This window comes from Colias philodice, chromosome 23, assembly GCF_061535455.1.
Source record: "Colias philodice isolate Cphi_HAF_F1 chromosome 23, ilColPhil1 Martin Lab GWU primary, whole genome shotgun sequence".
Classification (NCBI taxonomy): Eukaryota; Metazoa; Arthropoda; class Insecta; order Lepidoptera; family Pieridae; genus Colias; species Colias philodice.
In genome coordinates this window covers 3,004,016-3,030,346 of record NC_143108.1, presented here as the reverse complement: position 1 = coordinate 3,030,346, position 26,331 = coordinate 3,004,016, and the positions used below count along the sequence as shown (strand labels likewise).

The following is a 26,331-nucleotide window of genomic DNA, read 5'->3' as shown; positions in this document are numbered from 1 at the left end:
CAGTTCTTATGAAATCAATATTGTGTGTGTATTGTAATGACGTTTGGACACATGTTTGTTGTCGAGATAATTTTGTGTTTTATTTATTACTAGCGACCCGCCCGCGGCTTCGCTCGGTTCGTTAAACCCAATAAACGATATATTAAAACCTTCCTCGAAAGTCACTTTATCTAATAAAAAAACTGCTCCAAAAACCGTTGCATAGTTTTAAAGAAGCAACTTTGTTTTATACTATGTACTAGTGAGTAGATTTTAGTGGCTTATGTCGCATCTTTGTATTCGTACTTTGTTAACTTGCCAAGGAACACTAATTTCATTATTAGGCGTGTTATTTAGTTTTTTAAACTATGTTTATTTAAATAGGGACTAAAAAGCTAAGTGAGAAACTTTTTGCTCAAAATAAATATAGTATACTTAGTAGTTATCTATACCGTAAGTTATGTTAACTTACTCTACCTTTAGTTTTTATATATCGATAATATGATAGATCAATGTTTAGTATGCATATATAAATAGAATAGTTTATAAATTTAAACATATCAATACTGTTATTGCAATCAATACTATTATTGAATCTGTCGATGGTTACCCATCAAAAACACGGCCGCAGGCTCTCACGCTTAACCAGTGGTTTATTTGCTGATTGTAATTAACCACGGGTGCAAAACGTTATTCACAGGAAGTGTGAAGAAGGCGGATGTAATATCGCCTCACATCAAATTCTATTCCTTTATTTGGTTGTAGCAAACACCAGCCCGTAATGATGTCTTTAAGCAGTATTAATTCCACTGTGGTAAAACGACACCACTGTATATGTAGCGCTATCCCTTTCGTACCTACTCTGGAAGCAATACAAGCCATCTTGGTTGATTATGAGGAATGATATAGGATTCTAGATTAATTTATAGTGTACTTATACTGATGGACAATACATTTTAAATGTTATAATTTTATAGCATCATGGATATATTCAAGTGTGATGTTTTTAAAAATAATAGAACAATGCCTAGTTCTAATTCATAAACATAGCTGTTATCAATAAAAAATGTAAAGCCAATTGAAAAGAAACATAATTTGATGTCCTATAACATAGCCAATAAATTTTTAAATACACAACTTTGAACGTTTAAGGAACAATAATATTTTAACATCCACCCGTAAAAGACCTTCAGTCATTTCTATACTTTAAAAATAATACTACATATTTTGTAATACAAAACGTTTCTTTGTACCACTATAATTATATTTAATAATGAATAGAGGTCTCATTATAAAAGCTAAGTGAGAAGCTCTTGTTAAATTATCACTACACAAAGTTATTTAGATTCCGAGTTATTTCCATTTATATAGAATGTATTTAAATTAAATTCGCTAAATAACTACAAGCAGTTTTTCAACCAGTTCAAAAACGGCGGAAGCTCTCAATTCGATTCTATTATTTTTTTGTTTGAACTTTCGACTGCGTGAACCGATTTTGATGATTCTTTCTTTACTTGAAAATGTGGTCCCATTTAAATTTGGTGTAGTTCTGATAATTTGTAGATGTTTTAGTTTTTGTTAAAAAATAAATACTACTGCTGCTAATAATACTGCTCCTGTTTTCCTTATGCTTTTCGTGTCTAAAGTTCAAAGTATGAGTCAAATTAACATTTCAGTACAAGATATTCGTAAAGATCAATAGATTCTCATTATTAATTTAATATAAACTGTTAACTCCAGGATTAAAGCAACTGACGTCATCCTTATGTAAATATGGCGGGAGCGAACAGAAAAGGGATCCAATAAACAATGAAATTATGCAGACGGTATATTAAATGATTTAGTATTTTATAGCAGTTATATACAAAAAGTGTTAGCAGTTTTATTTATAAACGTTTATAGGTTTCCTCAAAGAATGGAATGTAGACATCCGTACATCAACAATGCGAAAGAAATTAAGTTTTTGTACAGAATTGTGTTTCTAATGGTTTTATGAATGTATTTTTATAATGAAATTGATGGAATCTTGTACAAAAATTTGTGATTAATTGAAAGAAAACAGGGTGAAAGAAGAATAAAAAGTAGAGAAAAGAAAAAAACACGAGCACACATGTCAGAAGTGAAATATTGTGAATAATTTGATCATATAATATTTTTTGTATTATGACAAAAATCTGATCGAAATACAAAATTCCTTTACTTATTCAGAAAAAGAAATCCAGTAACATTCTTGGTTGAATAATAATGATTGATTACTTGCCATGTTTCAACTTGAATTTATGGTGTCTTAAGAATGTATATTTGAAATATCACATTAATTATTATTATACCATTGTATGATGGATGGCATAGCGTGTTTAACTTGACCTTTTTTATGATAACGGACACGAAAAAATACAATGTTATCTGATGATTTTGATAGATGAAAAATTAAGTCAGGGACCTACTGTTGTTTTTGTTGTTTTATTGCATTAAACATTACAAAGAACATAGATTTTGATAATAATTTTGATTTAAAAGCTTGAAATAGTGATTGAACATCGATAATGTTTTATAATAAAAGATTTCTCACTTCTGTAGTGGTTACCAATTATTACGCACAGGTCACCTACAGCTATGAACAACAGAGCACTCAAACCAACCTGGTAGCGATCCAAGGCAATCGCAGTGATGGATATGGTGGAGACAAATATGGATATAGCCTGTATCGCTCCACATGCTTTGCACAGGCTCGGCCAGTCGGGGAGAGGCCAGTGCTTCGTCAGCAGCTCCATGAGGGTCAGTGGAGTGCCGACACAGCAGACGAGCGTGTCGGACACCGCCAGATTCACTATGAACATGTTGCGAGCTGTTCGCATGGCTGGCTTTTTGACCACCTGGAACAAATGACAGCTTTAATTGTCGAAGAGACTTAACTACATGTTTTGGATAAAATATGTATTGAAATAAACTTCGTGATTAGTTTATATATGGGTGGAAGGTGTTTTGTATTTTAGTATTCTGAGATAAGATAAAAATAAATGAACAGTTTGAAATTTTCTTTCAAGTGTTACGAATAACAATACCAAACCATCCAACTAAGTAAAGAGTGTGCTATAAAAACCGTACATACAATAATATTATGTTATATTATGGACACTGGAAAAGCAAAACACTCTCACAATATCGTATTTCTAGTTAGAATCGAACATCTTTTGAATGAATATATTTTCATTCACCTAATAATATGAATAGAAAGTTATATTTATCAATCACACTACAAAAACAACGAATCGTAATTTAAGTTAGAAGTTCGTTTTCGTGCACAATATTATAACAACATAATACATAACCTAATCTATTTGTTGCTTGAAGGTTTTTTCCGCTAGACTGGAATATAAATTAATTCGAAATTATGAATAAAACTTATTGATTATTCCTGGAACTGACAAAATTATACTTAATAAATATTGCCTAAATTATTCACCTATTTTTAAGTGAAAAATCATGAAAATCACTTCAGTGATTTAAACATGAAAGAGTGTAAACATATTAACTTTTCAAATCCACTGTTAAAGTGACATATTCATTCATATAACATTTAAAGGTGGTTTTACTCAATACCTAAACTAAGTAAATCCTATTATTCTGAGTACCTAAGTCGTAGGTTCAGAATATATTCAATTGCGAGTAAATAGGTTTCCAGTAAGTTGAAGATTGAGTCCTTTCCTAATTCCTAATCCCTAGCCTTGAATTCAGTACAGATAGAATGTGTTCTACGTATAAATAATTAATTAACATTCATTTGATTTGGTTAATATCAAAATAGATCTAAAGTAATTTTATAGAAGTGATTTGATTTCTTGTAAAATTTCTTACTTATTTATAACAATGAACAATAGGAATATGCAAAACTACTGGAGCCATTTTAAAAGATCTTCTAGATTAGAACGTTATTGAGTAACAAACTATACTTTTTATCCAAGCGATGATTATTCTAAAAATAAACAGACACACAGGACAGATTGTAGGACGAATGAAAATATCTAAAGTCTATAACTAAGAATAATAATTTCAAACTCAATTTATTAAGGAGTTATACAAATTAAAATTATGATAACCATAATGTGTTTTTGCATTTCTAAACTAAAATATTCAAACTTCTTGTTTGTTCGACTTAGAATCTAATACAATTGACTGATAAAATAATATCTAAGTCTGTCTTATCAGATCAAGCTGAAACATCTATTAAGCCATGTTATGACTCTTATCAACTACTAGCTGTGCCCGCGACTTCGTCCGCGTGGAATAGTGACTGCATAGTAGGTAGTTACTACTTAACTTTTATTGAATAAACACGTACTACCATAAATAATTAAACGAACTGTTAGTAAAATTTATTACTAAACTGAGCTAAAAAATAAAAATAAATTCCTTCCTTGTATGGATGTTTTTGACAATATATATAACCGTTTCTACGAAAAATCTATTTTTTCATTCGTTGATCTCAAAAATAAAAATTCCAATCACCAGAACGACAGGAAATTTTAGTAATTTATTTTTAATTGTGTTTTGCACAATTTTGTTAAATTACGACTGGATGAAAATTTTGTTCGTGGTCGTCGTCGTCGTTGGTAAGGTGAACAAATCCTTATCAAAACATCATACGCTTAAGACAATAATTAGTATCGATAGCGGATTCTATTCCTTTGCGTTTTGACGTTTGTCTCAGCGCTCAGATCTTTCCTGTCTCACGCCGGCCGTAGTAACTAAACCGTTTAGACCGTACAATAAAAATTAAATAAAAAAAAAAACTCAACGCAACGAAGAAAAGTGCATAGAAAAAGGAAAAAATGTTGTGTGGTTTTATGAAACCACGGTAAAAGTGAAACTTAGGCACAAAATTATCGTATTTGTACGATAATGACTCCGAACACTGCTTTATACCTACTCGGCAGCCGACCGTCACGCGACATGCGCTACACAGACCAAAAAGTTTCAGACGATGTAATAAAAGTTTCACTAATTTTACAAACTTCCCGAAGATCTTTAAAAATAAATACCATTTTAAATATTTATAAAAATAAAAAAACAAAGTCATCGGGGCTGCCATACCATCATTATCATATCATACACAATTATATTTTTTTATAATGGTACTTAATTTTAAAGATCGTCGGGAAGTTTGTAAAATTATTATTTATTCCTTTTCCTTCGTTGCGTTGAGTTTTTCTTTTTAATTTTTAACTTTGGTTTCTTATTTTCATGTGATATTTTCAAGTGAGCGAGACCTACCTCTACCTCCATATTACATTCCTACATCATATTGATATCTATAAGTTTGTTGCTCCTTGACATCTTTTAAGTTGGGCCGTAACCGTGCACAAATTGTAATGGATCACAGTGGCAAAAGAAGTGGTTGGTATTTTTAGGAAAAAAAATGCCAAGAGCCAGGCCTATGTGGCTTTGAGTAGAGTTCAAAATTTCCAGGGTGTGGCTATCCTCTCGCTCCCATATCCCCCTCTTCTTTCACAGACTGTCAACCCTTCTCTTTCCACACCTAGTAAATGGCAGAACCGATTTTGATGTAAACCATATTATCTAATTATACCTATATGTACACGTCATATCCTGTCGTTTGATGCTCCATTTGGTTTATTTATTTAACCACTGTCACCCCTAAATGTAATAAACGGATGAACCGATTTCGATAAAACACGTTGCTCTTTTATATTTTGATATGCCGCTTGAGTATATTATTTGATCACATTCGATTATTGTTCATTCCCACTTTCACCGCTGTAATCTAATAAATGGATAAACCGAATTGGATAAAAATATAACTAATATTTTTTCCCACATTCCCACTTTTACCTCTATATACCTAGGTATAATAAATGGATGAACCGATTTTGATACACTTTATCTAAGAACCAGCGTCGGAAAATATGCTGCCTAACACGCATCTAATTCGTATTACCTGTTAGCGAGCTACGGTAGCACAAACAGACAAACATAGCGGTCAAACACTTATCACCCATCTTTTTGATGGTTAAAAATGGTTAAAAGGGGTTAAAAATATAATACGACATAATTTAAAGGACATTTTATGTATAAAATTTACCTAGAAGTAAGCATAATTCTAATTTGACCCCTTCCCCCCCTACTACCTCAGCTTACCCCCCCACCCTTGGGGACTTTCGATATGATCACCTGGACATTTATAAGGAATAATTACTGTAGCGTATAACAGATAACTTACGTTTTATCGTACACTGTATAGTGTACAATAGAATGCCTTTGCAAATGTTCGCCGTGAATACTTAAATGGTCATAACTTTTTTATTTACAAACCGATTAACATGAAATAAACACTTAATGTTAAATGAAGATTACCACAATATATTAGTGAAAACCGCATCTAAATCGGATAAGCCGTTTCTGAGATTAGCGTGCACAAACATACGGACAAACAGACAAAAAAAATTATAACTACAGTTTTGGGTTTGAGATCGATTTAATAATAACCCCTGCTATTTTTTTTACATATTTTCATTGTACAGACATCACTTTTCTAGAATTTTATTATAATATGTATTGAATATTGATTGACCACGCGCAAGGTTACTAATTTCCACTACATCCTCACGCAAATCGTCAATTTTTATGAACATTGAATCTGTAAATAAAAAAAAATCAAAAGATAAGTGTACCTAATTTTAATAAAAAGCTACTAACAAATAAAGTTTTATCAAGAACTAAAGTGACCTTCTTTGGGCGTATAATATAGTCTTGTAAAAGTTATATATGATAAAAATAAAATTTCATCATTTTCTTATTTTGTCATAACTTTAACTAATTAAAAACATGAGTCTAACTATATAATTATAATAAACAATAAATATAAAAGCTACAACTTACCTTTTGTATACGCAAGAAGGCGAAAATTAAAAAAAAAGCCGAAGATTTTTAAAAATGTAACCAATGAACATAATCACTGTTATCTACTATTACCCAAAAAGAATACAAATACTACGTCTATTACCTATATAACTGTAACTAACATCAAATAATAAACATCTACCCTCACTTATAAAAATTTAGTATATTCACATGAAATATAAGCGCACCTGAAATTTACTCTGGGAAGATATGAATTATTTATTTAACTTTAAAAAAAAAACAAACTCACCAACATCATAATATTTAAATTATGAATTTCCAAGGAGCGTTAATATTATGTAAATTGATTTAATTTTAATGAAATCTCATAGATGGCGCTGTTTTAAATTTGTCTTTATACTACTAAGATTCATTATACTGTTTCTCTGCCAAAATTACTTAAATGATGTAGTTTTTATAGTGTAAAGGTAGACAATAGCATGGCTTACTCAAAAACAACATTTAAACATGAGTCTTTATATTGTACGCTGTCGTAGTACACGAAATACGTAAGAAAAATAAAGGTTCACAGCTCCTCCCCCGAAGGTGATAGCATGATAATATGTATATAACAGCCTGACCCGACCTGTTAGTAATATTCATGCAAAATTTGAAGTAAATCCGTGCAGTACTTTCTGAGATTAGCCTGGACAAACATACAGACAAACAGACAAACAGACAAACCGACAAACAGACAAACAGACAAACAGACAAAAATTCTGAAAACTATGTTTTTGGCTTCTATATCGATTATAGATCATGGATTATGTATTCTTTTAAAAAAATATTCAATGTACAGTTTTGACTTTCCTACGATTTTATTATATGTATAGATGTAGATCAATGAACAGTGATAAACTGATGTTCTTGAATATATTTTTAATATTATATATAAAATTGTATGTTATTTACTATTATATGTAACCTATATAGTATAAAATTTTACATTAAAAACATAATGTAAATACAAGTCAGAATAAATTAAACGAAAAATAATTTCGCTTGAATTAACATCTATACATATAATAAAATCGTAGGAAAGTCAAAACTGTACATTGAATATTTTTTTAAAAGAATACATAATCCATGATCTATAATCGATATAGAAGCCAAAAACATAGTTTTCAGAATTTTTGTCTGTTTGTCTGTTTGTCTGTTTGTCGGTTTGTCTGTTTGTCTGTTTGTCTGTATGTTTGTCCAGGCTAATCTCAGAAAGTACTGCACGGATTTACTTCAAATTTTGCATGAATATTACTAACAGGTCGGGTCAGGCTGTTATATACATATTATCATGCTATCACCTTCGGGGGAGGAGCTGTGAACCTTTATTTTTCTTACGTATTTCGTGTACTACGACAGCGTACAATATAAAGACTCATGTTTAAATGTTGTTTTTGAGTAAGCCATGCTATTGTCTACCTTTACACTATAAAAACTACATCATTTAAGTAATTTTGGCAGAGAAACAGTATAATGAATCTTAGTAGTATAAAGACAAATTTAAAACAGCGCCATCTATGAGATTTCATTAAAATTAAATCAATTTACATAATATTAACGCTCCTTGGAAATTCATAATTTAAATATTATGATGTTGGTGAGTTTGTTTTTTTTTTAAAGTTAAATAAATAATTCATATCTTCCCAGAGTAAATTTCAGGTGCGCTTATATTTCATGTGAATATACTAAATTTTTATAAGTGAGGGTAGATGTTTATTATTTGATGTTAGTTACAGTTATATAGGTAATAGACGTAGTATTTGTATTCTTTTTGGGTAATAGTAGATAACAGTGATTATGTTCATTGGTTACATTTTTAAAAATCTTCGGCTTTTTTTTTAATTTTCGCCTTCTTGCGTATACAAAAGGTAAGTTGTAGCTTTTATATTTATTGTTTATTATAATTATATAGTTAGACTCATGTTTTTAATTAGTTAAAGTTATGACAAAATAAGAAAATGATGAAATTTTATTTTTATCATATATAACTTTTACAAGACTATATTATACGCCCAAAGAAGGTCACTTTAGTTCTTGATAAAACTTTATTTGTTAGTAGCTTTTTATTAAAATTAGGTACACTTATCTTTTGATTTTTTTTTATTTACAGATTCAATGTTCATAAAAATTGACGATTTGCGTGAGGATGTAGTGGAAATTAGTAACCTTGCGCGTGGTCAATCAATATTCAATACATATTATAATAAAATTCTAGAAAAGTGATGTCTGTACAATGAAAATATGTAAAAAAAATAGCAGGGGTTATTATTAAATCGATCTCAAACCCAAAACTGTAGTTATAATTTTTTTTGTCTGTTTGTCCGTATGTTTGTGCACGCTAATCTCAGAAACGGCTTATCCGATTTAGATGCGGTTTTCACTAATATATTGTGGTAATCTTCATTTAACATTAAGTGTTTATTTCATGTTAATCGGTTTGTAAATAAAAAAGTTATGACCATTTAAGTATTCACGGCGAACATTTGCAAAGGCATTCTATTGTACACTATACAGTGTACGATAAAACGTAAGTTATCTGTTATACGCTACAGTAATTATTCCTTATAAATGTCCAGGTGATCATATCGAAAGTCCCCAAGGGTGGGGGGGTAAGCTGAGGTAGTAGGGGGGGAAGGGGTCAAATTAGAATTATGCTTACTTCTAGGTAAATTTTATACATAAAATGTCCTTTAAATTATGTCGTATTATATTTTTAACCCCTTTTAACCATTTTTAACCATCAAAAAGATGGGTGATAAGTGTTTGACCGCTATGTTTGTCTGTTTGTGCTACCGTAGCTCGCTAACAGGTAATACGAATTAGATGCGTGTTAGGCAGCATATTTTCCGACGCTGGTTCTTAGATAAAGTGTATCAAAATCGGTTCATCCATTTATTATACCTAGGTATATAGAGGTAAAAGTGGGAATGTGGGAAAAAATATTAGTTATATTTTTATCCAATTCGGTTTATCCATTTATTAGATTACAGCGGTGAAAGTGGGAATGAACAATAATCGAATGTGATCAAATAATATACTCAAGCGGCATATCAAAATATAAAAGAGCAACGTGTTTTATCGAAATCGGTTCATCCGTTTATTACATTTAGGGGTGACAGTGGTTAAATAAATAAACCAAATGGAGCATCAAACGACAGGATATGACGTGTACATATAGGTATAATTAGATAATATGGTTTACATCAAAATCGGTTCTGCCATTTACTAGGTGTGGAAAGAGAAGGGTTGACAGTCTGTGAAAGAAGAGGGGGATATGGGAGCGAGAGGATAGCCACACCCTGGAAATTTTGAACTCTACTCAAAGCCACATAGGCCTGGCTCTTGGCATTTTTTTTCCTAAAAATACCAACCACTTCTTTTGCCACTGTGATCCATTACAATTTGTGCACGGTTACGGCCCAACTTAAAAGATGTCAAGGAGCAACAAACTTATAGATATCAATATGATGTAGGAATGTAATATGGAGGTAGAGGTAGGTCTCGCTCACTTGAAAATATCACATGAAAATAAGAAACCAAAGTTAAAAATTAAAAAGAAAAACTCAACGCAACGAAGGAAAAGGAATAAATAATAATTTTACAAACTTCCCGACGATCTTTAAAATTAAGTACCATTATAAAAAAATATAATTGTGTATGATATGATAATGATGGTATGGCAGCCCCGATGACTTTGTTTTTTTATTTTTATAAATATTTAAAATGGTATTTATTTTTAAAGATCTTCGGGAAGTTTGTAAAATTAGTGAAACTTTTATTACATCGTCTGAAACTTTTTGGTCTGTGTAGCGCATGTCGCGTGACGGTCGGCTGCCGAGTAGGTATAAAGCAGTGTTCGGAGTCATTATCGTACAAATACGATAATTTTGTGCCTAAGTTTCACTTTTACCGTGGTTTCATAAAACCACACAACATTTTTTCCTTTTTCTATGCACTTTTCTTCGTTGCGTTGAGTTTTTTTTTTTATTTAATTTTTATTGTACGGTCTAAACGGTTTAGTTACTACGGCCGGCGTGAGACAGGAAAGATCTGAGCGCTGAGACAAACGTCAAAACGCAAAGGAATAGAATCCGCTATCGATACTAATTATTGTCTTAAGCGTATGATGTTTTGATAAGGATTTGTTCACCTTACCAACGACGACGACGACCACGAACAAAATTTTCATCCAGTCGTAATTTAACAAAATTGTGCAAAACACAATTAAAAATAAATTACTAAAATTTCCTGTCGTTCTGGTGATTGGAATTTTTATTTTTGAGATCAACGAATGAAAAAATAGATTTTTCGTAGAAACGGTTATATATATTGTCAAAAACATCCATACAAGGAAGGAATTTATTTTTATTTTTTAGCTCAGTTTAGTAATAAATTTTACTAACAGTTCGTTTAATTATTTATGGTAGTACGTGTTTATTCAATAAAAGTTAAGTAGTAACTACCTACTATGCAGTCACTATTCCACGCGGACGAAGTCGCGGGCACAGCTAGTTAAGATTATGATTGTTATATAATATGTAGTTCAAAGACTTCTCTACAAAGCTGTTTTAAAGAAACGATTAATGAAAATATTATAGTAAAAAAATATTGTTATAATTTTGAAATTACATTTTCTTGTTTGATTTTACACGAGTTTTAAATAACAATTTTTACAATTAATAATAAAAAAAAATATTTTTAATCCTTCAAATTACGAAATCTTTACATTTAATTGCAGTTTAAAGAAATCGTAATACACCCACGATGAGGGCGTATAATTTGCTTCAAAGTTTGCTTCTCTTAACAGTTATACATCGAAAATGCAATGAAATGAGAACTCTCGCCTACGCTTTCCACGATTAGTTTCCAACCTGAAAGGATTTCTGTTAAGAAACCATCTATAAGTTCCTATTTTTATATAAAACTTAATTGAAATGTAATTGAAATTAAAACTCCGGAAAAACGGAATTTCCGATGAGACTAAGATGTTTCAACGGGTCTCCAAACAAAAATCGTACCATAAAAAACTATGTTGTGACGTAGAAGAAAAACAGAATTTAAAATATTATTTATTAGTAGCTAGGTATGTAGATTGTGTATGCTATAATTATGTAAATTCGTGTCCTGTAATAACATAATATTGTTATAGTAATTAAGTACTAAAGTAAAAAGATCTGTAGACATTGCTTCCATCTGTCATTATCTGTACTACACATCAAGTGTATAATTTATATTTATTTTTTATATAGGTAATTAATTCATGTGATTCCGTATAATACGTCGTTTGGATGGATTAGAAGATTGTTTATCGTTTACGGCAAAACTTCTATGGGTGGTCTTCTATTAATGGGTAGAAATTTGGTATGCTGATAGATTTTGGGCTGGAATAACAGGCTTTTAAAGGCTAATAAGTATAATATATTATCTATTACCGCTATAATATTCTTACTATTTAAATTAACAGATAGTAAATAATATTATAGAATGTATAATCTTTCAATGCATACTATTGTGTACTAACACTACCTTCCAAAATTGAATGCGGTTTTCACAGCTGCATTCTCAGGGGTCTAATAAATTCCGGTATACATTTGTAAAGCCGGAATATAATTTGAAATTGATGAATAATGTATATTTTATAATAAATTATCATTTGGTGCCGACTTTAGTTTGGAACAACGCCGGGAAGCTCATCAGAGCGATTATTAAAAAAAAAAAGAAAGATAACTATTGAAAATAACACTAATATTATGTCAAATTACTTAAAGATAGCACAACGAGGGCATTCCCAAAAGCGCCCATGACTACCAGGATACCATAAACTGTGAGCAGTAAGGACCTAGTTGATATAAATCGGCTTTCTATGAGAATTTTCTAAGACCAAATTGGAACTTGGGGCTTCAGCTTATTTTTTACCATCTAACAATAGAAATAAAAATATAAAACAATAAGCAACTGAACAAAATACATAAATTTGTCAAATTACTTACAGATAGCACAACGAGGGCATTCCCAACAGCGCCGATGACTACCAGGATGCCATAAAACGTGAGGAGCAGGGATCGAGTCGGGTCATCGACCTTCCTGTTCTGTGAGAATTTGTCCAAGAGCGTGTTGGGGTTTTCAACGCCGAGGGAAGCCTCGATTAGCCATTTCGCTGATGCATTTAGGGTGAAATTCATGCTCGGATCCACGGCCTGGAACAAGGCATATTAATGAGTAGTTATAACGTCATAATCAATTTAAAATTGATTTACATTATTACGTTGATCTTTTGAAATTGTAGAGCAAACAGGATTTTTTTATGTAAAAAGCTGCTGTTGTTTAATTTGCCATAAATTAACATTACCAATAATAGTAATTCGCAGAAACAATATACCTACCTACCTACGTACTACTTATTTAACTATGTACTGTACATTTTAATAAGAAAATAAATACATTCTTTAATCTGTACTAATATTATAAAGAGGAAAGGTTTGTATGTATGTATGTATGGTTTTCACGCATAAACTACTGGACCGATTTTGATGAAATTTGGCACAGACAATCTTTAGACCCTGAGAAAGAACATAGGCTACCTTTTATTGCGAAATATGTCCCACGGGGCGAAGCCGGGGCGGACCGCTAGTTCTTTAATATTTTCGTACATTATTTTCAGTTTATAGATCGTAAGCGATACAACATTAGGTATTACCTAACCTAACGCGCTAAGATTATTTCCAACTTTCAATGAAGTCTAGGATTTGTGTATAAAAGTTTGCTGCTATCCGAGTTTTACAACCACGAAACCAACGTGCATATAAATAAACAAATCTAAAATTTCAATCAGCCACAGAATATTTACCTCTCAATCTCCGTTTTGCGTAAAACTGTCGACGTTTTTACACATTTACGCGTTGTTTACGATACAAAGAATTGACATTTTTAAAGCTACCGCCCGCTTCTATATATACAATGTAGTATTAACAATACAAACGAAAATCAACTCTAGCAGTGAGCTTTAGAGTCCAATTTGTCGGATTTTCTTTTTTTTTATTATACGTAAACGACTTCGCGGAAGCTTGTTTTCTTCTATTGACCTGTAAGCCAGATTCAGTTGGTTTCATTATTAATAGACTACAGGCCCATGTTGAAAAAATTATGGGTCATTTGACCCACCACCTGACCTATCTAGAATGATATAAGAGCATAAAATAATAAGATTCAGCACTCTGACGACACTCGTAAGCTGTCCACCTGAGTGCAGATGAGAATTCGAAAGTTCAGGTAGAGATTTTCTCCCCTTATCTCCATGATTTTTGTACGGCGTTGCGGAATAAGTGCTTAAAAGCAGTATAGAAATAGTATGACACAGATGCCGTACAAAGATGGTGGTCCACAAAGTCGGAATTTATTTTTATTTTTCGACAGTTGCCGGGGTAAATTTGGTCATTTGATTTTGTACGGCATCTGTGTCATACTATTTCTATACTACTTTTAATCAATTATTCCGCAACGCCGTACAAAAATCATGGAGACAAGGGGAGAAAATCTCTACCTGAACCTTCGAATTCTCATCTGCACTCAGGTGGACAGCTTACAAGTGACGTCATAGTGCTGAATCTTATTATTTTATGCTCTTATATCGTTCTAGATAGGTCACCTGGTGGGTCAAATGATCCATAATTTTTTCAACACGAGCCTGTAGTCTATAAGTCATTGTTTTTGTTCGAACGTATGATCAAATTTAAATCGAAATATAAGATAACAGTTTATTCGATCTTTTAGGCATAATTCCTTAAAGACAGCTATACTTTAAACTAGTTACGAAAGGTATTTATTTTTGTTTTGTAAATAAAATCTTAATTTAGAATATGACATGTCTCTATACCATGTCTATATACCTATAGAAGGCAAGTGTATCCATGTTTGTATACATCACTACATAGTATAAAACAAATTCACTTTCTCTGTCCCTGTCCCTTTGTATGCTTAAATCTTTCAAACTACGCAACGGATATTGATGCAGTTTTTTTTATATAGATAGAGTGGTTCAAGAGGAAAGTTTTAGTATATAATTATTTATTAGGTTTAAGTCAAAGCAGGCGAAGCCGCGGGCGGGAAGCTAGTTATAAAAATATAATACTAGGCCAAGTAAAGCCCTATGCGTGGTTGTATAGACTCTTGAGATAATCTAGTTTTGATTTAGTAATAATATGATCAAATGCAAGCTCTTAAAATATTTATAAATATTTAAAAATAGATAAAACGTAGAACTTTTCAAGATAATCCCTCCAAAGCCAACTCAGGTAACGTTTCAAATATTTTATGACTCTATAAAGACGTTTTAATGTCAAAGAAAAGTAGTTCATAAAATAAATAGAAAATCGTCTTCAAAAACAGAAAAGAGGCAAATAATATAATATTACTAGATATTATCATTAAAAAAATTAAAATACATAAAACCGGCTACAGACTTATCTACCTGCTGAATTGCACCCTTAATTGGCTCCTTAATTGTGATGTGTGTAGACAAGTAGGGGCAATTTAGAGAACTGCTGAAATTGCTCCAATATTGCCCCTGCGTCAGGTACATGAGTAGCCGGCTTTACTCTTTTCAAATTCAAAATTCAAATTGTCTTTATTTACTGAATGTAGTTACATAGCTGAGGTACAAATTTTATAGGTTATTAGACATTCTGCTCGTAGTTGAGCGTGCAAATATCTAATACTAGAGGTCCGCCCCGGCTTCGCCCGTGGTACATATTTCGCAATAAAAGGTAGCCTATGTCCTATCTCGGGTATCAAAATATCTCCATACCAAATTTCCTGCAAATTGGTTCAGTAGTTAAGGCGTGATTGAGTAACAGACAGACAGACAGAGTTACTTTCGCATTTATAATATTAGTATGGATTATTAAACAAAAGAATGCAGACTGTTGACAAACAGTTTGCGTCCTACTTACAATTTATGATAGCAAATGTTACGAACAGCAAAAAGAACTCAAGTATTCATTAGAGCATTAAACCCGTGAATTTTCATTGCATTATTCTGTTTATTCATACGGATTTGAACGTAAATAAATATCAGATGGGTTATCTGCATTTTCTCTTTCTATATGAAACTTTATTTTTTTCCACTTACTCGGCAGTTTTGAATCTTCATTCACCTTTATATGCCTTTATCGAGGTCAACTGTAGATGAATGAGTCGAAAGCCCAGATTTTTCACTGTGTATTAAAAAGTAAGTAATTAAAAATGGGATATGAATAAATTGAAGGTTTACGTAATTATGCCATCATTTTTTGATCTGCGAGAACATTTTTAATTTCAGTTTATATTCAACATCTGAAGTATTTTAATATTAACCATTCAATGTTGTAACATTTATTACTTACAGTCTTTATAATATCTAACTGCTGTTCAATTCATTTACTTCATTTTTAATTTACATATTATATTCAATATGAACAGTAAAAGGCGAATGGATATTCTAATCTGAATTATAGTTAAATTAAATTGGGGTTGATCCAGTTATAACTTCATTCCTATAATACCAATGTTTCAGTTAAATATAGGTCTTATAAAATTGAACTTTTAAAACTCAGTATTTGTTCAACATCATAACGAAAATGATTTCCAGTATAAAAAGTAGCCTGTCTTATTCTGGGTCTTCAGCTACCTACATACCAAATTTCATTGTAATCGGTTCAGTAGTGTTTGCGTGAAAGAGTAACAAATATCCATCCATCCTTACAAACTTCGTTTTTATAATATGATAGTAGGATTTAATTCTAGAGAAAGGATTTTCCATTGTATTAAAGTTGTTCCTAATATTATCATGTTATACAATGTGCTGACAGTGATGGAACGGCTAGACTATTATTAAGTAAAGTGTATGCAATTTTTGTGATTCATAGTCTTTTTCTTGTTAATAATGCTTTTTTAGGGAAATGGTTAGTACGTTTACGTTAGAGAGAAATAGGGCATGTGTGAAAAATTTAAATACTTTTGAAGTTTTATCAAGCTGTTGTATAAGATTAAGTTTCAAAATAGTTTATTAATCTTCTGATAGAAAGGTTTTTAAACATCTTTAATGGCTTATTTGTCACACTTCTTTTATCAGTGCATTTACATCGAAAGAACATAGAGCTAGAGCAAGAGCATTCTTGTGTGATCTTTTAGTGTAAAGTAAATTCATATTCAAATTATATTTATTTGCAAGAATGTAGTTACAAATTATAGATGTTTTAATTACAATATTATGTCGCTAATACATTCTACCCATCGACTGGCCGTGCAAATATTAAAAAAGAAAGTTTATTTAAACGCACACCATACAATCCATACTTAATATTATAAATGCGAAAGTAACTCTGTCTGTCTGTCTGTTACTCAATCACGCCTAAACTACTGAACCAATTTTCATGAAATTTGGTATGGAGATATTTTGATACCCGAGAAAGGACATAAGCTACTTTTTATCCCGGGAAAATGACGCAATCCCGGAAATCCCACGGGAACGGGAACTATGCGGGTTTTTATTTGTCTGCGCGGGCGAAGCCGCGGGCGGAAACCTTATATTCCATAATTTCTTATGTATTCGTATGATCTTGTAAACACTACTTTAGTGTGTAGAATAAAATTTCCATAAGATCGTCCATAGACATCCTTGAAACTTCAACCATCTCAACTTTACGCATCAAACCTAATGGACAACTAGGAAATTCTCCTAAAACAAGCATTTCGCAACCTTGAGAGAAGAAAAACTTGAGAGAAGAAAAAATGTTTGGGAAATGGTAATTGCAATGAAAATTAAGGCTACATGAGCTTCAAACGTTAAATAATAACATTGTTAAAAAAAAAACGTTTCAAAAGCTTACGTGAAAAGTATTGACAAAGAAATAATTAAGTTTAATATTCCAAGTTTCTTAATTCACTGATACATGTACAGACTAATAAAATAACTATAATGTCCCAACGGAATCGTCATCATTTTATGAGAAATATAGTACTTAGCTTAGTTATTAGCCTAAGAGATATTTTATGACTCATTACAATACTATTTTCTGTATGACGTGAAATAATAAAAACAAAGTGTTTTGTAATGATCTTATAAGGCGTAAGTATATTATTACTGGCATATTTTTTACTAAATATATAAAAATAAGTCGGGTTTTCCTTCCTGACGCTATAACTCCAGAATGCACGAACCGATTTCCACGGTTTTGCATTCGTTGGAAAGGTCTCGGGCTCCGTGAGATTTATAGCAAAAAAAAGGTGTCTCTTGTGGCGAAACGGAGTTTGCCCGGTTTGCTAGTTATCTATGATCTATAATATAAAAATGAATCCCAAAATGTGTTGGTAAGCGCATAACTTGAGAACGGCTAAACCGATTTCGTTAATTCTTTTTTTATTATATTCCTTGAAGTACGAGGATGGTTCTTACGTAGAGAAAACGTAAATATGTACCACGGGCGAAGCCGGGGCGGACTGCTAGTAATATTATAAAACTGAAGAGATTGTTTGTTTGCTTGAATGCGCTAAGCTCAGGAACCATGGGTCCGGTTTGAATAAATTATTTCACTGTTAGATAGTCAATTTAACGAAATAGGCTATATTAATATATTATAACGCTAAGACTAATAGGAGCGGAGTAATGCAGGTAGGTAAAAGCGCGGGGCACAGCCAGTTAATTATAAAACATAATATGTTTAAATACGTAGCTACAACGTAATAAAATTATCTAAATATGTTATTTGAAAGGTTAAATTATCAAATCTTAAGGTTTCCAACAAAAAAGTTGAGGTTTTAGATACCTATAGAACTTTGAATCAACTTCTAATTGAATTTTAAGCTTCCTCAAACGAAAACTTTAGATATTAATGAAAATTTTCTGTGCTCAAAGGGCTGCTTAAATTAATTATACTTTTATTTCCTCTAACTCTTTTTGATATAGCGTTAATTAAAACAGGTAAAGGGCTTAAATTTGTGTTATGTTTTTATATATACGGTGAAAATAGCAGATTACGAACGTAAGAGGTTTATAATCTTAAGGACCTGTTTCACAACTTGCTGATAAACTCATTGATAGTCTATTCAGTAGGTACTTTTTGTTTGATTGGTTTGTTCTTTCAAATTTTCATTATTATTTGTGTTAACTGAAAGATTATTACCACGTAGGTATAAGACAAAGTCGCTACTGTCTGTTTGGTTAAAACTTGAAGACCTTTGAACGGATTTTTAAGTGGATTATTTTTTGATACATAGAGTAATTCTCGAGAAGTTTTAAGGATATAATTTATAAGATTTGAGACGAAGCGGGTGAAGCCAGAGGTGAAAAGCTAGTAATTTTTTAATAAAAAAAAATATTATTATTCAGTTACAAAACAGAATGAAAATAATATTTGCGGTTCCAATCTATTTTGACAAGTCAGTATTTTCATAGTTTCGCTTGATAATTAAATTCGAGTCAAAATTTATACTGATAATAATATCGAGGTTAAAATTTAAAATTTGTTATCGAGGTTAACATTTTGGCTTTCTAATTTTGCTACATAATTATTTACTTATGAAAATGTTTGTAGGAACCATTGAGGTATTATTACTACGTATAGAGAAGACAGATAATTAAAACCAATCAATGTAACAAAAAAAATAGTTTGAGACGATTGACTCTAACTCGTGTTACAAATAGTGTAGTAGCAATGTCCTCTCTAGTACGTAGTACCTACATAGTAAGTAGTAACACGTAAAAGTATTATAGTAGGTACTACAAAAACTTTATCTCTCTCAATTGAATTTTATCACGAACATTTATAGTTTAGGATGTTCGCGAAATAGGCAATACTGATATTAATATTATTTTTAGTAAAGATTTTGCCGCATTAAATAGCTCATTTTTTTTTTGATATGAAATTATGCAATAAATTTTTGTTATCGTTTTACGCTGTTATCACTGATCTTATTCAGTTACTTTGCAATGGATAATCTTCCTTCGTCGATAGCGATCTTTCTTTGATTGAAGTTGTTATAGTAACTAGAACGTATTTCAATTTCTTATTTATTTAAATAAAAATTGTTGGAAAAACTAAAAACACGCTACATTATGTAGAGAGAAAAGATGTCGATGTCGATGTCGTAAGAGTATTTAAGCAAAATAGGGTAAGGGCAAAATGTACGTTCATTTCCAGATCGCTTAATTACTATGGGCATGAAGTTAGCCCTTTGTGCTTAGACAGAATAGGACCAAAGTCTTACCAAAGATCTTATTGAAGTTATCTGAGTTGTAAAGCTAGTATTCATTCCAATAGGCAAAGGTTGCTTTGACTTTCATTCCTTCGGATAATGTTGGACTTGCTTTTTCATGAGGCCTTAATTTTAGATTGTATTTATAACTAGCGGTCCGCCCCGGCTTCGCCCGTGGTACATGTTTACGTTTGCTCTCCATAAGAATCATCCTTGTACTTCAAGGAATGTTATACAAAAATTAACGAAATCGGTTCAGCCGTTCTCGAGTAACAACACATTTTGCGATTAATTTTTATAGATATTATAATAAGATTTAAAATGATTTTCGAAAGATAAAAAACCACTTATTTTTATTTCATTAAAGAGACAATTTTACAGATATTTAATCATTACATTATATTTTAGTGTTATTTAGTGTTGGCAGCATAGAAATAATAAATTATCTGTTGTTAGATACAATCCTAAAGTTCTTCCAAGAAAACTTCACCCTAGAGTTCTTCAAATCCAGTGCGAAAGAATATAAGTGCACTTGTCTCGAATATAGAGATATATTTTCCAAAGGGTGTACGAAAAATAGTTTTTCATGATACTCTGTATCAAAAATGTTGTTTGCATTTAGATTTCATTCGACCTTAGTAGATAAGGTACAAATTCATGTTAAAAATGTATTAAATGGACCTTATATTCTGATTCTATTTACTTAACTAGAAGAAAACTTCCTAAGATCTTTTAACATTAACCTGTGAAAGCAGTCCTTGGAACTTTGTGAAACTGCATTAAATGAAGCACAAAATGTAAACAACACTCAATTTCTTAGACTAAGGCTGCGTTCACGAAAAAGAAAGAAGCTAGGAATAATTTTAAACTAACAATATTTATTATGAATAACATAGTATCTGCAAAAAGCAAATTTAATGTACCAGAAGTGGGAATACAGCATTTTTATATCATGAATTATAAAGTATTCGTACCTTTTCAATGGCCTTTTTATGGCGAATTCACTGGAAGGACATAATTATCCTCTTTTTATATCTCACAATTTTTCGGACACCATTTCAATGTTTTTACCTCTCTCCTTGGAAATTGAACTCTAGTAGATGGACATAACGCACAATTTACAACTAATAAGCACAAACCGGTCTTAGCTTCGCCACCGCTTGTACACCATAGACTTATATACAGGTAGGTGTTACTATTTTGCCACCGAAAATTATTGTACCTTACTCAAAGGTAACGCACAATTTATCCTACAACCATCAACAAAACGCTATTTGAATCGCTACCGCTAGTCGACCAGAGAACTTCGTAATTCACAAATAGATGAAAATTGAACTCTACACTAAATAATTAGGGCACAATTTGCAACTTACAGTCCTTCTAACTCGAATCCGCTTTAGGCAGAGCCACCGCTTGTCCACCATAGAAATTCACCACTCATCGAAAATTGAACTCTATCTTAAGGACATAAGGCACAATTTAACCATAAACCACCTATAGCATCGCCACAGCTTTTCCACTATAGAGCTACCACATAAGTAAGTGAAAATTGAATTCTATCTCAAGGACATAAGGTACAATTTACACTTCTAACCCCAAACCGCTCTTCACTTAGGCCATAGAACTCCACACAAGTAGGTGTTCATATCTAACAGTGTTACGGTGTAACTGGGTCAATGGTTCTCCAGTGGAGTGGACGATCTGTTTGTTGAGTAAGCGAAATTCGTTAACTGCTTGAACACCTGGCTGCATTTGTTATGAAGGACCAAAACTCGTGTTTCTTTATTTTCTTACATAATTAAAATTTCTCTTATTTCATAAAGAATTCTATCGAATGAGATGATTTTCTGAAAAAGTAAGTTTCTGTATAGAAATAAATAGGAATGAATATTGAGACAATCCTTGAACGGATATAATATTTCAGGTCTATATGGAGAAGCACATCTGTCACATTGATACGCATTGCGACTTTAACAAATCTCATATTTATTTTCAAATATTGAATTAAGGTCAGATATTTATAGGTACATACAATAAGAAACGAATATAGAAATATACTTAACATCAGTTATCTTTTTTTATTTCTTATACCTACGTAAAGCTTGTGTTAGCCTTTTTCTATAATTTTTAATCAAATGCCTTTATAAAATGAACCTCGATTTTTATAGAACAAAATCCAACTATTCTTTACGCGATTGAAAAGGTCAGCCACAAAGTATCCCCAGAGAAAAGTGACATTTGTCGAAGAAAACATCAGACTGGCTAAGCTTTAGTGCAATCTTTGGTAGTAGCCTCTAAGCTGTCTAGGCACTGTATTATCCTTAATATTATTATACATACGATAGTGTATATTATGTTGCCTTGTATCCATACTAATATTATAAATGCGAAAGTAACTCTGTCTGTCTGTCTGTTACTCAATCACGCCTAAACTACTGAACCAATTTGCATGAAATTTGGTATGGATATACTTTGATACCCGAGAAAGGACATAGGCTACCTTTTATTGCAAAATATGTACCACGGGCGAAGCCGGGGCGGACCTCTAGTATTGTATAAGTATAAATTGCGATTAAATTTAAGTATAGAGAAGACTCCGCTACTATGAAAATTATAAATTGTAATCATCCTATTAATTAAATTATTCTATCTGTTTAATAATAACATGTTTGTGTTCTACTTTTTAGAAATATGTAGCTCTATTTTATTGGTACATGCAGTGTTAATCTTTGATTATTAGTTTATTTTTCACTAGCGCATTTGTTATAAATAATATTTATATTGAAAAATCACTGTGAATAAAATATGTGGGTAGAAAAAAAAACCGGTATAACAATATAGCCTACTTGCTTAAAGCTTTTCGCCCGTAGCTTTAGGCTGTAATGAATAAAGAAACAAAATTTTGATGTTCAAACTAATTGAAATATAGATAAATGTTGGAGAAAAGGGTTCAAATAGAAGCCCTGGAGTGTTTGGTTACAATATTTTTTTTGTATAGGTACAAAAAGACAAACGATCTTCCATAAACCTTTATTTTTTTCAAAGATCAATTTTTCAGTGTCACTCGAACTTCATTTTATATTCTGGTAATACATATTTAAAGTAAGCACGTATATGTTAATAGAAAATTTCGATTTTCAAGTTATTTTATTTATTATTTGCTTTAAATTTGCAGTGTATATTGAAATGTCTTGAACGATTTGAGAGACTTGTAGTACATCGTAATATATTGTAGTATTACGTCCAATGCATTTCTATAAGTTGTTATGTAAAATTATAGAATTGTTTAATGGCATGCTTTATCTTTCAGTTAATCTTTCAAACAAGTGGACGTGATTTTCTCGACCATCGAAGAGCATCTCACGAGCAACTTTTATAAGACAAGAGTATTTGGAATAATGAATATACCTACCTATCTGTTGGCACGAAATCACTAAAAGTGATTCAGTGAAGAAAATTATTTTCCTTAATACATGTGGCTTTTTATTTGTAAATCGTAAAAGTAATTTATCTTAATAAAATAGAACATAAAACTTTAAAATAACCTAATGAAATAATAATACTATCATTTAATATACGTACATACATATTTTTGCACATCATTCTTATAGTAATTTATGCCACTGATGAATTAAAATAATCGTAGAAGTAGTAAACATCTCAACGTGTTTACTATGTTGCCATGACAACGAATTTAAAATTTTCTACAAGGTCTTTTGAGAAAAACTTTTATTAATATTTCAACGCGTTGTGAGAAACTGGGAGTGGTTGAGCAAAATGCTCAAGTTTTCTTTAAAACGGTAAAGAATTGAACTGAATTTTTATTCAGTAGTGTTCTATTTATATTTCAGTACTTGAATAATATTTTTGTTTAGAAGCATTTTATTTTGTATTCAGTGTGTTGAAGGATTTATTCTATGAGACTTGAATATGTTAGAAAGAATTGAGCTCGTAGATAAACTTTATTATGATTGGCAAAATAAATAAGTCTAATAAATAAATAAAATTTAGTTTTTTTCCCTTATAGCATTTCTACTAAAAATTGGCAAAGAAAACCTACTTTTTGCGATTATTTGTCCATATCAAGTGGCACCTTTAGACGTTTACCTTCCTGTCACATAAACACTATTGACTATTCTACCGTTTGATCTATTCTTGAATAAATCCAAGGTGAACTCATAAACTGTATGAAATATTGTATTGATCTACAAGAAAAATAGGTTAAAAGTTGGCTGACGTAAATATAGTACGTTGAAAATTTTCTCAATGATAAAGCTTGGAACAGACCGCGTTAACTATATTCATTCTTTTGAGTTTTAGCGTTGAATTTAATCAAATAGTAACATTGCTTTGTAGATGCGTTTGTTATTTGTTTTTATTAAGTTTATACCTCCATGTAGATTGAAATCGTTTTGTATTTTATTATATTCTAGCGCTAGTGTAGTTTATCTTTCAAGGAACTATTTATTTACATGTGAATGTTGATATAATTCAAATCCATCATCAGAATCATCCGAATACATAATAGTACCTATACAGTAGAAATAATAAGCTTTTAGACGTCGCTTTCTAAATCGTAAGTACCAAGTATAAAATATTATATTGGACAACGAAAATTTTTTTTTTTTTTTTTTTTTTTCCCGTTTAATCTGCAATCAGTCGCAAGACTATAAGCAGATGTGTTGCCTGCGCGAGATTATGTAGACGACGAGACCAGCGTCTCGTCTGTCTTCTAGAAAACATCCTTCCTCTTCAGCCTTTTGGTCATAGGGGAAGGTTTTACGAGTTCATGGGCAAGGGGGTTGGGGTGACGCGACAGGCGGTCGGCATATCTATTTTTAAATTTGTCAATTTCAGCTTGAACGGTCGGTACATTCAGATATTCATGGATCTCCACATTTCTGGTAAACCAGGGGGCGCTCGTGATGGTAAACCAGGGGGCGCTCGTGATGGACAACGAAAATGCCAAATATTCAAATCTACACATTATTTTTATCAGAGTTTACCAAATGGCCAAAGCTTTTAATCTTAATATAACCTTTGTAACTCAGAATAAATGTATAATTTTTAAATCAAGTCGTGGGCGAAAGAGGAAACGGATTAAAAACAAAATAAAACGGACAACCATTGATAATTCCACCCACGCCATTATTTTGACAAGATAATGTTTAATTTTTTGGCTTTATTTTTCATGCAGATATCTCATAACTGTATTTGAATTTATGCACAGTGGGAAGATTAGGTACATTTTTATAATTAATTTTTTATATTGCATTAAAATGACATTGAAATTTAACACGGTTAACGTGACGATAATGTTTTTTTAATACACATATTATATTATTACAGTACATAATATAATTAATAATTTATTTGTTGAGTTGTCATGATTAAGATTGGAACATTAGTTTTGACCCTGTCAAGTAACAAAGTAACAACAAGTACTTAACACAAAATGTTTAGATAAATTACAAAAAGGAAAGGAGGAAAAATGTACCTACTTAATCTGATAAAAATAAACGATGAAATTGATGATATTAGAGAATGATAGAAAATGATAATTATATTAATTTTGATGAAAAATTGGTGCAAACATTTCAAAGATGTACTTATTCTGTAAAACAATGCCATTCAGCCTCAGCCTTTTGTATAGGTATATTTTGTGACAATCCATATAAAATGTACTTCCATAAATTGGTTAAAATTAAATTAATAACTACCGCTAGACCTCTCTTAGTCTTTATGAAATACACAGATAAGCATACTTCAGACAATAAAACTTTATAGTGGTAAGAAACTTTGTGTATTAGCCCGTTTTAGTATAATAATTACTGGACTCTAAGTCTAGAAATTTCGTCTTTTGAGCTTCGTGGTTTATAGTAATGTTCAATATTAAAATCTGGGATAACGCTACGCTTCAGTTTACAAAAACAAGTGCGTATTTTATTAAGGGCCGATTTTTCAATCCCGAGATAAACAGTCTAATAACTACTCCTCGAATAGATTTATTCAATTATTTATCTAACTCATAACGGCTCGCCTATTTTTCAATCGTGATTTATTTGATGAATAACTATCTGACCAAATATTTCCATATTGGCAGCTCTGCTCTCGGAGTGGCGAAACAAACATAATAAATTAGTCAGGTTAGAGCGGGATAGAGTCAACTCTTGCAATTTGTCAACAACCGTCATTATGACT

At 31.4% G+C, this 26,331-nt stretch overlaps 2 protein-coding genes across 2 annotated transcripts in view; one reads left to right on the top strand and one right to left on the bottom strand.

Annotated features, from left to right (window-relative positions):
- The window catches only part of LOC149477918 (uncharacterized), a 600,334-nt gene that overhangs the window by 249,126 nt on the left and 324,877 nt on the right, over positions 1 to 26,331 (top strand). The gene's annotated exons all lie outside the window — the stretch shown is intronic.
- NPFR (Neuropeptide F receptor) overlaps positions 1 to 26,331 on the bottom strand; it is a 52,518-nt gene that overhangs the window by 2,756 nt on the left and 23,431 nt on the right. Inside the window, exons 2-3 of the mRNA XM_089710010.1 lie at positions 12,891 to 13,097; positions 2,622 to 2,855 (exon numbers count right to left, since the gene is read on the bottom strand). Of these exons, the coding sequence (XP_089566136.1) occupies positions 2,622 to 2,855; positions 12,891 to 13,097 (441 nt within the window). The remainder of the gene's footprint in view (positions 1 to 2,621; positions 2,856 to 12,890; positions 13,098 to 26,331) is intronic.